The sequence below is a fragment of the Dipodomys merriami genome, unplaced genomic scaffold, assembly GCF_024711535.1.
Source record: "Dipodomys merriami isolate MVZ:Mamm:240054 unplaced genomic scaffold, mDipMer1.0.p SCAF_354, whole genome shotgun sequence".
In the NCBI taxonomy this organism is placed as follows: Eukaryota; Metazoa; Chordata; class Mammalia; order Rodentia; family Heteromyidae; genus Dipodomys; species Dipodomys merriami.
Window position 1 is genome coordinate 365,101 of NW_027205093.1, and position 14,247 is coordinate 379,347.

The 14,247-nt window shown below is 42.5% G+C and overlaps 1 protein-coding gene across 3 annotated transcripts in view; it reads left to right on the forward strand.

Moving 5' to 3' along the window:
* Positions 1 to 8,968, forward strand: part of Rprd1b (regulation of nuclear pre-mRNA domain containing 1B) — a 51,615-nt gene extending 42,647 nt beyond the window's left edge. Inside the window, exons 7-8 of one of the 3 annotated variants that reach the window (XM_069988327.1) lie at positions 1,874 to 1,987; positions 6,478 to 6,564. In XM_069988327.1, coding sequence (XP_069844428.1) covers positions 1,874 to 1,954 — 81 coding nt within the window. In that variant the 3' untranslated portion in view covers positions 1,955 to 1,987; positions 6,478 to 6,564. Of the gene's footprint in view, positions 1 to 1,873; positions 1,988 to 3,642; positions 3,707 to 6,477 lie in introns of all 3 variants that reach the window. The other 2 variants (XM_069988328.1, XM_069988326.1) reach the window with 2 other exon arrangements.
* The last annotated feature ends 5,279 nt before the right edge of the window (positions 8,969 to 14,247 follow it).

Consider the following 14,247-nt stretch of genomic DNA (forward strand, 5'->3'; position numbering starts at 1 on the left):
CATTCTGTTTTCAGGATGGCAGGTGCAGTATAATGCTGGGCAAAGTCACACTGTCTCTGATGGAAACTCCTCTTTAGAGGGGGTTTCCACTAGATTTGGGCTTACTAAACATTCATTCCTCTGGGCCTGTAGATAGTTGAATATGGACTGTGACGTCACTTAGTTTCAAAATCCTGGGGCTTTAGTCTTTTTTGAGGGAGGTGGGGACTTTAGTCTTAAAGGTAGACCTTTATAGAAGAAAGAATATTCCTAGCCAAAATACCTTCCATATTTTTCAAAGCAGTGTTCAGTAATAAATATCCTGAATATTAAAGGGCATACTTAAAAGGTCTTTGAGAAGAAGGATTTTGTATTCCATCAATAATTCTTTTTCTTCAACTCTGCATATCTCTTCTTAACATTTAAATCAGGAAGATTAAGAATTGTTCATAAAACAATAGAACATGGGAAGTCTGATGGTCCTTTCTCCCTTCTGTTCATTTCACATTGAACATTTTAGCAGGTGACTGGTTTCATCCAGCCTCACAGCAGCCCACAAGGCAGGCCTGGTTCCCAAGTGGAGTCATATAATGTAGCACACCTCAGACTTGGATTTTCTGACTAGCTTTTTTTCTGTTCTATCATAGCCATTCTGCCTCTTGTGGGGAGAGATGGGAAATATGTATTTTCCTTCTGTTATAGTTTGCTAATGGAAAGGAATTAAAGTTGTGTTTTTTTATTGTTTGGAGAAAAAGCTTTATCCAAATGCAGAGCAGTAACCTACAGGTTGCCTAACCTGGACAGACAGGCTACCACTCAGAACTGTAATTTGTATTGCTGAAGATGATTTTGTGTGAAAATGGTCTCTTTCATTTCTTCTTGGTTTTTCAGCTGACTGGGAATACTTGACTGCCAGTATTATGCTCTAAAGGAGAAACAATTGAATGATTGGTGTTTGTACAACTTCAGTAACCTTAAGTGTTCATTCATTAACATAATCACTAATAAAGACAGTTTGTGGGCCTTTGTTATTTTCATAAGCATCCTTTCCCCACACCTTTTTTTTTTTTAGCTGGTCCTAGGGCTTGAACTCAGGTCCTAGGCACTGTTCCTGAGCTTTTTTGTTCAAGGCTAGTGCTCTACCACTTAAGCCACAGCTCTGTTTTTTAGTAGAGCTTTTTAGTGGCTACTTGGTGATATGAGTCTCACAAACTTTGCAACCTGGGTTGGCTTCAAATCATGATCCTCAGATTTCAACATCCTGAGTAGCTGGGATTACAGGCTCATACTGTAATCACGCCCAACTTATTATGGTTAACTTTTAGAAACAAACTAACTGTACACAGTTCATATTTAGTATGCTGGTTTCATATAATGACAGATCCCATTATATAAATGGAAGAATTCTTGAAGGGCCTAGGTACATATTTAAATATGTCTCTCTTTAAGGCATTTGACAGGCATCTGCTAATGTAAACATTTAGCTTTATGATTACCGTAAAGTTCACAAAATTGCCAAACTCTAAAAGTAATTTATTTGTTCTTTTCATTAGCTTCTATAAGGACATACAACTTTTATCCTTCCTTGCTTCTGGGAGTGCCTGTCAATTGAGGGCGTTGTGGTGTTAGTGGTGTTCTCTTAGCATGTTTTGTGTGAAGGGCCCCTTGAGGGGAAAGAAACACCTGTGAGTGTTCTGTGTTATGGTTTGAAATTAAGAAATTTTGACTTTGGCTGAAAGTAGATTGCTCTGAGAAGATCCCTCTACTTGTAGCCATCTTGCTGGTTTTCTTTGGGGGAGGTGCTTTTCATGATCTTCCTTGGTTTTGGTTGTAGAGCTGGGAGGCCCTGCATTAGGATGAGCCGCAATTTCTTCTTTTCCTTGTATCTTCCCAGCATCTTACTCAGCAGCTCCTGACTGCTGTGACATCCAGAATGTATCATTTTGAAATGTTGCAGCTGCCACCCAAGTCATAAGGGAGCATGGAGCTGGCTGGGAGAGAGGTGCAGGTCAGTGTTGGATTTTTGTTCCCATGTGGATCTTTGGAAAAAAATTAAAAGTAACTTTCTGATTTTCCACTCATGTGTCTACATGTTGTATTTTCCAAAAACATTGAATGAATAAACAGCTGGAATTGTGATTAAATAGTGGCTGTTTTTTTTCTTGGTGGAGGTCCCGTGTTCCTTAGTTAGGGGGGTTGGCAGGATGAGGAACTGAGTTGGGGGGTAAGTGAAATCCTATTTGGACAGGCTTCTCTTGTCTAGCCATCTCACATCCTGCGCAATAAGGTAGTTCATTAACTTACATTCAATGACAGGTCACCTTTAAAATAAGCCTTCATATACTGCTTCTTGCATAATAACCCTTTATGACTCTTAATTGGAGGTAGCTGAGCAGTGGGTGGTTTTTCTACACCATATGCCCAATAGCACAACAGGGCCTGTTAAAAGATGCTGGAGAGTTGGTCTCAGCAAGTCAGGTCCTACCCATGGTGTTAATGCTAACATGTTTCTTATATAAATACTTCTAGTAAGAGAGAGACTAGGTTTGACAAGGTTTACATTTTGATCAGCATTTCTTACAGAAGTTTGCTTTGGAAATGAAATTCCTGTAGAAAGGTCATTGTTCTGCCAGCCCTATCATTTCTAACTCTCTTATCCCAGGGCTCATCTCTAGCATGTCAAGTCTGGCTTACTGCTCTGACCATAAAAGGCAAAGAATGTGTAAGCTCTGCTCCTTTCAGCACATTGTCTTGGTGACCCATGGTGGTATGGTCTGAGTTCTTAATGTCAGCGTGGATCCATGGAAGCTGAGAGATGTTAGACACATTTTCTCCTTCAAGTTTGCAGGGTATGTAAGATGAGATTCCAAATTTTTGTGCAGACCATAAATCTTAGGCATTATCTCAGAACTACATGTTGGGTCCTACCTCCTACATTTCAAACATTTCTTGGCAGCTAAATAAACCAGGGAGTTTATCAAACAGCTGCTCCCTTGCCAAGGATCCTGAGAGTGGCACAGTGGGTCTGCAGAGACTTTGGCCTGTTTTGAGGCTCCTCATGGCACCTCTGGAGTGAGGAGGGCTTCCTACAGTAGGGGCTGCAGCTAGATGTCTGGTGGATACAACCTGCAGGAAGGAGAGGCCTGGAGATGTTGGGTTTCCCTTGGCTTCTCTTGGCAAAAGGCAGGAAAGAATTGTGGTTGTGAGAAATGGGCTGGTGGGGAGAGATGAAACAGACCCAACTGAAGCTCTGCGCTGTGCTGTTCTGTCATGTGGGCGATAGACACATAGGGCCACACAGGACAGCATGAGGGTACTAAGGGCTCAATTCCCATGTCACACACAGTTGTAAAGTGTTCTAAACAAGGACCCCGTGGCCACCCTCTTTCGTTTGTACCTGAGTGGCTCCTGGTATGCTAAAGAGATAGTGGGATACAGACACCTCACTGAGTCAGAAGGCGCTGAGTGGGCCACACCACAGGAAGTTGGTTTTAGTGGCACCATGGAAGGCCTGGACTTCCTCTGGGAGGAATAGTTGCCAAGGGCACAGTTTGGAACCCTGTAGTCACAGCTTGTGGATTACAGTTTGCCAAAAGATAGGCTGGTATGCTGAGGCAAGAGTTTCTTGGATTTTCCTGAGCTCTATCTCCTTTATCTGTCCAGAGCCTAAGAAAATTAACCTGGAAAGGCAGCTAGCGAAGGAACATCCTGAGCCAACTAAGGGAAGGTAAGCAGGGGGAGAATGAGAAGTCAGTGTTGACATTACAGTTGACTTAATTTGGAAAGCCTGAGTCTGTTTTAAAAAGGTTGAGGCCAGGCTCACACCTATAATCTTAGCTACTCAGAGGCTGTGATCTGAGGATTGTGGATAAGCCAGCCCAAGTTGAAAAGTTCCGGAGACTTATTTTTAAGTAACTACTGAAAAGCTAGAAGTAGAGCTGTAGCTAAAGTAGTAGAGCACTAACCTTGAGTAAAAAAGCTCGGGGACAGCGCCCAGGCTCCAAGTTTAAGCCCCAAGAATGGTACAAAAAAAAAAAAAAAAAAAGGTTGAGGTGGAGATCACAGAGTAATCACCCTCCTCCCAGGTCTGTTTAAGGTCTTATAAAATTCCTTAGCAATGTGGATATCTGTAATCCTAGCTGCTCAGGAGGCTGAGATCTTAGAATTTCAGTTTGAAGCATCCAGGTCAGGAATGTTTGTGAGACTCTTACTCTGGTTAATCACCAAAAAGTTGAAAATAGAGGTGTGGCTTAAGTGGTAAAGCGCCAGCCTTGAGTGAAAAATCTAAATCTAAGGCACAGCATCCAGGTTCTGAGTTCGTGCGCGCGCGCGCGCACACACACACACACACACACACACACACACACACACACACACACACACACACACACACACACACACACACACACACACACACACACACACACACACACACACACACACACACACACACACACACACACACACACTGTAGCAGTAGGCTGACTCAGAATTTGCTGTGGACTTAAACTTGTTCATCTCAAGACATTAAGCTTAGTGAGTCAGCTGTTCCAGTTAGGCGATCTTAACCTGTATATGGTCATCCTTGCTGCTGTATTTAAACCTTTGGCTAATAGGTCTTTTTTGTTTGCTTGCTTTTGAGACAGAGTCTCTGTATAGAGCCTAAGTTGCCTTTGAACTTGGAATCCTCCTGCTTCCTGAACACTGGGACTATAGATATGTAAGGTGGATCTTTTTTGTTTTTTTCTACAGCCTTGGTGTTCTTTCATAGATGCCTTCTTCCTAGGCTGATGTGGCTGTTCCTACAGTAGACATCCTGTGAGCCAGTGACAGAACTAGGCAGGATCCATCCAGTTTTGAGCAATCTGAAGTGAAGGCTTTTATGCAGAGGCAGTTGACCTTGGTCTCGTAGACCCTTATGTTTAAAGGTAGCTTTAAGAGTGAAAGGTGACTTATTCTACATCTAGTTTCAGGGTGGTTTCTTTATATAGGATGCTTACACCTGACGTTGGTATTTTTATATGTTAATTCATTTGGCAAATGTTCTGGTGTGTTGCCTGGGTAGTGGGAGCATGGACAGGGCTGCTGAAGCAAGTGGGTCTGGCCCTAGCCCACTGGGGGTGTATTTATTTGATGGAGTTGTTACTAGTCATTTACAAATGCCCTTGACCCCTTTCTCTCCCCAGTGTGCCGAGGTGTTTGGCATTAAGGTATTTTGAACTTGAAGAAAAGTCTTATGGTGGGGTCTCTAGATCCCTCGTGTTCAGGGAAGGAGCACAGCCCTGGTCACACTGCATGGTACAGGGAAGCCAGCACTAATGCCTGGCTCTTGGATGTTCCTGCAGGCAAGGCTTTACACCGTGGGGACCTCCTTATCATTGCAAAAACAACATGCAGAAAGGAGAACGGGAAAGATAATCCTCAGTTGTTCTCTATACAGACTTGCCAAAAGCACCTTTGCTGGAAGCTGAGAAAGGAATGAATTGTTCCCATTCCAATCATCAGGGCATTGTAGCACACTTAGGATTTGGGACGTGGCATCATAGCACTTAGAAGGACATGGGATGTGGCATCATAGCACACTCAGAAGGACATGGAACATGTTTGGAAAGATCATAGAGGAGCCTGAGAGGCTCAGATGCCACTCACGCATGGGACAGCTGTGGAAAGGGTGAGATGGGAATAGTCTTCGTGGTGAAAGCAAGGATTTTCTTGGGCAAGTGAAGCTCACTGGGTGGACAGGGGTGGAGGCATAGCTTTGCAAGGTCTGGGAGAAGGAACCCCTCCAAACTTGAGGGGATTCTTGAGGAAGTAGAGACTACAGGCAGTGGCTGTACAGAGGGCCATGGGTGGGAGAAGTAAGTTTAGGCAACCACTGATTTTATTGCCTTGAGCTCTGAGCAGTCAGTCATAGAGATGGTGAGATTTTGCTTCACTTAAAAGGAGGGCTTCATGAAGCCAGACTTTGGAGGCCAAGTCCAGCAGCACACTCAGAGGAGACTCCTGGGAGGCCTCATCAGGACCTCCTGCAGCTACTCTGCCATGGAACCAGGAAGTCCTGGGCCCAGGTAGCAATGGGGTACAGTGAACTTCTGTGTTGGTGCGAAAATTATATAAATATAGATTGATCATAAAGCTTTAACATAGAAAGCCCAGCTTCATAGTGATTTTTCTAGCTATGTCCAAATGGAGCCCTAAAAATAATTATAAGGTTCAGATTTCTGTCTTTTATTTCATTGAGGACTAGTTAAAAGAGTAGAAATACTCAATGCCACTGCCTTTTGTTAACAAATCTCAAGTGCTGAGATGAATACCACTTAATCCACTGTTGCCTGGATTGCGTTCTGCCTGCCTTTTTGGATAAAGATCTGTTTGATAACTGGAAAACCCTAGCAAGGTGATGTAGGTGAGCAGGGAGGGTAGTTGAGTGGGAGAAGCAGAGAAGGAAGGTGAGAGGCACCCACAGTGCTTAACTGCTTTGTCTTTTTGTCTCTCTAGGAATATAAACAGAAGCTTGCACGAGTAACCCAGGTTCGCAAAGAGCTGAAGTCCCACATTCAGAGCTTGCCCGACCTCTCACTGCTGCCCAACGTAACCGGGGGCTTGGCCCCCCTGCCCTCTGCTGGTGACCTCTTCTCAACTGACTAGGACAGGTGTCAAGACCCAGATTTCCATCTGTGCCAGAAAAAGAGGGAAAGTCATGGTCAAGATAACCATCTAGCCCCTGGTTCTCTCTCTTCTTCCACCTGCCCTTCTGCCTCAAGAAAGAACCACAGACTCTGATTTTCCCTTCTCTTCACCGGCCTCCCCTCTTGAGCAGAATTCAGGACAGTGTGATTGGATTCTTATCTGCAAAGAGTAAAAACTTTCTCCCACCTCATGTTTTCATGCCCCTGTTGGCTTTCCATTCTTAGCTCTTGTATACCCAAGAAGCTCTGAAAATCATGTGTACTTCTGGAAGCTGAGACAGTGTGTGTCACGGAAGTTGCTTCTCCTTTCCCAGCTAGGTTAGGCCGGTTTGAGACAGGCTCCAATTGAGGGGCTTGCTCTGCTGATGTTGGCTTTCATGGCTACCAGAGGTGTCAAAAGGTTGGTGGCACAGCCATTGGTCACCCTTCTTAAGGAGTTTTCCAAGTGGTAACCCTCCTTTATCATTACTTCTACTAGCAAACTAGTCAAAGTTAAGTGCATTTGTGAGCAAACACGAGAATCTAGCAATAAGATTCAAAGCTGATCTAGGACATAGTGTCATAGTTCAGAGACAGGGTAACAGAAATCACAACCAGCCTTTCAAGGCTGCAGTTCTCAAGGGCCCTGCCCACCATCATAGAGCTTGTTCGCTACAAGAGGACCTTTTGACGCCTAGTACTTGTGAAGGTGGTTTCTGAGAATGGCACTGATGGGCAGAATGAAGGCTCCCACCCACAAGCTTGCTGAGTCCTGGCTCTGCCTAATGTTGCTTTGATCCTTCTTTTGGGAGTAGGGTGTGCTAACGTTTGATCCACTGTGTGGATGTGCACCCACAGTATGTTGACTAAACTTGAACCTCTTCACAGATAGGACCTGAGCATGTCTGTCAGTTTGTACTGCCTCATGTGTCCATGCATTTGCATCAGATGTTACTGAACAGCTCATCTCAGCAAGAGAAGGGGCAAGTAGAGGGTGTTAATTCGGGTTTTAATTCCATTATCATGCCAGCTGACATTATGACTAAATAATGGAAAGAAGAATTTTTTATCTTGCATATAGTTAAGGTTGGGCTTGCCACCTGTAAATCACCCTTATTTGGCAGGCTTATCTCTAACATTGGAATAGACAGGAAACAGTGCCTAATAGTGTAATAGGAATTAGAGCCTCAAGGCTGAAATTCAAAAGCTACAAAAAAAAAAAGTCAGTAGATAGGGCTTGAGAATCTACATTATTTTGAGTTGCTGTTTTTAGAATTACCAAAAACTACATGGGCTATGACATGTGAAAACATAGCTCTCGGTTCCCTTCATGACACTCTCCTGCCCACTGTGGAGTGAGGGCAGTGGAGAGACCAGCAGGTACTCACTCATTCTCGCTCTCTGTAGGACCTAGTGGTGCTGAAGCTGTTGTTCAGATTTGAATACGGTCTTTGTGCTGTTTGCTCATTGATACTGCCTGTTGTTCTGTCACTGTTAAATTAATGAGTTTATAAACTGTTTCTCCAGAGCCCCAGGGCAGTAGGTGACATCACTGAAACTGCAAGGTGACCTGTCGTCTCGACTCTGTGTGTCCCTGCCTCATACTATGTGTGCTTTGTTTCATTTAGATGAGCTTGTTTCTGAACAGACCCAACTCCCACTTTTCCAAAGAAGTAGAATTTTACCAGCCACAAACCAGCCAAAAGACTGCAGTAGAAATTTGTTTTTACCAGCTAGGTGAAAAGATGACAATATAATGAATTTAGCCCACTACTATGTTTTATCCACCGGAGTTTTTGACCAGCAGTTGGTGCATGATCATTACAGCCAGAGCAAGAAATGAACCTATAGCAATTATGTAAATGAATGTTGGCTTCTTAACACCTGTTACTAGTAGGCTTCCTATGAGGAAGCTAGTTTTGCTGGTTTTAATGAAATGCTTTTTATCTTTAAATCCTAATTCTCTGCCCCTCCACCTCCCAAAGCAAGCTTCTTTGTTTAATTTAAATGATACTTGTCAGTAAAACGTGATCTAGCGGCTTTGTGGGGTGGGTTGGATTTGGTTTTGTGTTTTTTCTTCTTTATTTAGGGCATCCATAGGCCTCAAAGGATTCTACCTTTAGGTCATTTTCCTCAGAAAGTCTTCAATCTTCCTTTTGTTTTTGTTTTGTTTTTCTTAAAGAATATTTTTAAAGCTTAAATTTGTATATTAATTTAGGACTTTTATTTAGAAGTATAGGCTGCCATTGGTGGGCAGCAGTATATTCTGAAATGTCTCATAGATATATATTTTTGAATAAAGATGGTGTTGTTGAACAACATTGTGTGGCGATTCTTTTCCCTCTCTGTTCTGAGAAAGCCAGTGTGGTCTTCATAAGCAGTAGGCGTTCAGTAGGCACCATGGGAGGATGTGCCCACTGCATAGAATCTGGCCCCCTAGGGCATACAAATACCAGCACTTTGCATAGGGTTTTCTGGTTCTTTCAGGGGCCTAATTAGCTGTAATCAGCCAGTCCACACTGCAGGGGTTTGGCAGACGTGTTGTGTAGAAGAAGTAGGGGCTGGTAGGGACAGGCGCAGTAGCTCCGTCCCAGTGGCACACAGGAAAATGTCCAGTGCTAGTGTTCTACCACTAGGCTTCCTGGGAACTATTTGATTTTTGGTAACAACCACTCTAAATGTTTTCTTTTTAAAAGGGAGATAATTGCAAACCCAACTACCCAAATGCTGTGTCTTAAAAACATGTTTGTGAGTTTCCTTTCTCCCTTTTCCTTTGACATGAAAGCGAATTAAGTGGCGATTATTGGCTAAGTCTCAAAATAATGGAAAAGTAGTGTCACGTAGGTCCATTTTTGAAGCAACTGACAGATTTGGAAGGATCATTTTAATCTTTCCAGTGGGTGTGTGCAACATTGCCAGCAGTACATAGAGTTTTGTAGGAGTGTGCTGAGGTCCAATGTTAGGAACCTGAAACTGGGCCATCTTCAGGAGCTGCTCTAAACAAAGGTTGGAGGTAAAGTGTGACACAGATATGTGATATCTGTGTCCTAGGTTTCAACATGTGAATCTTCGGAGACCAGATCTCTGTGTCCCAGCTTTACTCCTAACTATAAATAGTACATTCATAATTCCTCTCGTTTAATTAGCACTTCAGGCTATGGAATGGCTCTGGGGACCTCCCAGCTGAAGATGGAGTTACCCATGAGTTCATGAATCTGTTAGAATGCTTAACTTGTGTGATTACAGCCATAAACTCTCACTGCAACCTTTCTGGGTGAGGTACTTCCCTCTCTGGGCCTTAGTTATCTATGAAACAATGGTGTTGGTTTAAATTATTTCCAGGCTCTTAGCCAAACACTACAGCTAAGGGTTGTTGTGTTGCATGTGAAGTCCTAGAGAACATAGGATATCATGTCTTAAGATATGATACATATTAGACAAGTGAATAAGATTTCTATTCTTGCTGGACACATTCTCAAGATACCCTGGAGACCAGGGAGCCAGGACCAGGGGGCAGGGCCAAGACCAGAAGGCAGGTGATCACTGCACCAGATGCAATCTTTTTGGCTTATTTTGGAAATAGCCTAGTTTTTGCCCTCACTTTCTTCTAGAATAATTTCTTCTGCTAAGCTCATTTCTCACCACCACCTCAGTGGGGATTTCCATTTAAAAATCATTTCTTCCACTCTGAGGCACAAATTCAATTAAGAATCCATTATTCTCCTGCACAGTAGGTCAGGGTTCGTACAGCTCCATGTAGACTTGAAAGCCCAGTTTGTTCAGTTTTTTTTTTAGACTGAAATAGTTATTTTGCATTAAAAATTCATTCCTACCACTGGTTTGATACATATTAAAATTAGCAGTATGAATTAGTTCCTCTACTTTTTATGAAAAGGAGGCAGCTGCAGCAAGTCCAGTCTTCCCATCATCTCATTGCATTGACCTCGGTCCTCTGCAGCTGGGATGCAGTACCAAGACAGGACTGGAAGCCCCCTGGAGTGACTGGTGTTAGTCCATGGTGAAAGGCTGAAGAGAGTGGAGTTTATGTCCACTGGCAATGTTGCAGCAGCAGATGCACTTGCTTGAGAAAAACAGAGCTTAGATGTGGCTGGCTTCCTTGTTCCATTTGAGTTTCATGCACAGCCTGAGAATGTGCCTCCTGGTGAGCCTGAAGTGAGTGAGTGTTAGTAATCTGAGCATCTCTCAATCCAATCAAGCTGTCAAGATTAACTTTCACAAGTAACCGGCAGATAGATTTCCATAGTAACTATACCATTTTACATGACCACTAGCAATGTAAGAGGGTTCCATTTTCTCCACGTGAAGGCTTTCCTAATGACTGCTGACACTGAGCATCTTTTCACGTGCTTGTTGGCTATTTAAATACCATCTTTGGAGATAAAGCTATTTTGAGTCCTGTGTCCACTTGTGAATTCCTTTTTTGTTGTGTAGTTGTGAAAGTTCTTTATGTATTCTGGTATCTAGACCCTTCCCAAGTATGAGATTTTCACATATTTTCTCCTACCCCATACATTGTCTTTTCATTCTCTCGCCATGGGGCCTCATGCTCTTGCGTAAGGCTGAAGCCAGAGTTCCACTTCTGGTTGTTTATTGGTTAATTGGAGATAAAAGTCTCTCAGATTTGACTACAGCTTCAAATCTTTTTTTTTTTTTTTATTGTGAGAATACCGTACAGAGGAGTTACAATTACATGGGCAAGATAACGAGTATGTTTCTTATCAAGCATTGTTGTCTCCTCCTTGTTTCCCCTTCCCATCCCTTCCCATACTCCACCCCTCCCCCCACTTGATCCTCCCCCCACCCCCAACCAAAGTTGTAAAGTTCGTTTTCCGAAATAATGACTTGTACATCTCATTGTTGCAATGGGTCCACTTGTATCCCTAGTTAAATGATGTATTTTCTCTTCCCCTCCACAAATTATACCAACATCAAATACAGTGAAAGCATGGGTTATACCGTGGGGAAGGGACATACAAAGCAACAAAGAAATCATAAATATGTTAGAAACAATTGCATGAAAGGAAAAAAAAAAAACAAAAAAACATTTGAATACTTATCTTGGGGTTCATTCCCCTAACATCAACTTATCTGACCTTTTCTGCTTGACTCAGACATATACTAGTTATTGCAAATAAGGGAAACCATGGGACCTGTGTTTCTTTGGGCCTGGCTTACTTCACTTAATATAATTTTTTCCAAGTCTTTCCATTTCCTAGCAAATGGGGCAGTCTCTCAGATTTGACTACTGCTTCAAATCTTGATTCTCAGATCTCAGCCTTCTGAATAGGTTGGTTTGTTTTAATTTTAATGAATTACTTTTTTTTCTGTTTGTGGTGGGATCATATCTAAGTGAATGTTGTCAAGCCCAAGTTCATGAAGGTTAACTTCTGTTCTTTTCTAAGATTTCAGAGTTTTAGCCTTTATATGCTGAGTTAATTTTTGTGTATGATGAGGTAAGAGTCTGTCCTCATTCTTTTGCAGGTGGATATCCTGTTGTGCCCATACCATTCTATTGGAAAATGTCTGGCCACATCATTTGCCAAGGATTTCTTTTCTTTTTTGCCCATTCTGAAGTTTGAACTCGGGGCCTCTCATTTGCTCAGTTTGCTTGCTGGGCTAGCACTCCTACCACTTGAACCATGCTTCTCCATCCTGCTTTTTTTCCTGGTTATTTTAGAAAGGGAGAGTTTAGCAAACTCTTCTGCCCAGGCTGATTTCAAACCATGATCTCAGCCTAGAATAGCTAGAATTGTAGATATAAGCCACTATTACCCAACTTATTTACTGTTTTTGTTCTTGTTTTTGTTTGCTACCCCTCCACCCTCCCCCCCCCCCCCCGGCCTTGCTACTGGGCACTGTCTCTGATCTTTTGGGCTCAAGACTAGCACTCTACCATTTGAAGCACAGCTCCACTTCTGGCTTTTTGTGGTTAATTGGAGATAAGCGTCTTAAAGACTTTTCTGCCTGGGTTGGCATTGAACTGTAGTCCATAGATCTCAGCCTCTTGAGTAGCTAGAATTACAGGTGTGAGCCAAGGGCTCCTGGCTTTCATTTACCCATTTTTTTAATTGGATTATTTGTGGAGTTTTGGGGCTTTTTGTTGTTGAGGTCCTTATATATTTTGGATACTAATACCTTCTTTGAGGGAATGGTGTGCAAATATGTTTTTCATTCTGTAACTTGTCTGTTTACTCTGATGATTGACTCCTTTGCTATGCAGGTTTTTAGTTTGATATAATCCCATTTGTATATTTTTGCTTTTGTTTCCTGGTCTCAAAACCATTTATTTGCTGAAGAGATTCTTTTTTTCCCTTGAACGATCTTGGCACTCATCTCAAAAATCCCAAAAATTTTTAAATGTGAGTTTAAGTTAATTTAAGCTGGAGGTGTGGCCTAAGTGGCATAGAGTTTGCCTATCAAGCACAGCCCTAGGCCCAGTTAACCGCACCCTCTCCCCCCCCCCAGCCCCACGCACACACAAGAAAGTTTATTTAAGTAATAGTTAATCTAGAAGATCTCTTTCTAGTTCAGCCCTTCATGACAATATGAACAGAGAGAATCTGGCTTCCTGGTGAAACTCAGGAACTAAACCCAGTGAACTTAATATCAACAATTTTTTTTTAAAGTTTACCAGCGTGCAGAGAGTCCCTATTATTAAATGAAGTATGAACCAATAATGAAAACAACTAGGTTAGAAACTTTCCCATGCACCCATGATGGATTAACTACTATGGGACCTGCCCTCTGCCACAAACAGTTAGAAAAGCAAACAACATTCATAAAAACAAATGTTTCGGGTAATAATTAATAGAGGAAGCAAAGGCCTCTTGAGTCCCTGAGTGAAGGAAAAACACTGTAAATTGGCCTACCTTACTCATTCAGGGCACTGCTTATCTGCATCACTGAGTTGGGACAGTCATCAGGGTTTAGAAAGGTGCAGCGGGCTAGAATTTGTGGAGAGCAATAACAGAAGATGTAGCTTCACAGAGAATCTACACAAGGTCCCCTTGACCTTGACCTTGTGAGTCTCAGTGTTGGGTGAGGCATAACAAGCTCAAACAGAAAGCAAGAAATTCAGCCAGGTGTTGTAACACACATATATAATCCAGGCACCTGGGAAATAGAAACATGATTGAGAGTTCAAGGCCGATCCATAGTGAGCTTCAGAGTGAGATCCTTTTTCAAAAATTCATAGTTATCCAGAAAACTGGATAATAATATCAGACAAACCAGATGTCAAAAAAGAATATTGCTAGTGATAAAGAAGCTCCTTTCCTATTGATAATAAAGAGGACCTAATCTTCTTAAATATTTATGCATTTAATAGCAGAGCTTTAAGATACATAAAGCAAAAACTGGAACCCTTATCTATGGGCCAAATATATGTGCCTCCCCCTCAACACATAGGTTAAGATCTTAATCCTCAGTGAGATACTATATGAACACAGAGACTTTGGAAGGTACTTGGGTCATGGGGAAGATTTTATAAGAGGCATGCGAGGGTGGCTGTCAAGCCAGAGAGCAAGCTCTTGCCAGACCCCAACCATGCTGGCATCTTGAGCTCAGTCTTCCAGCCTCT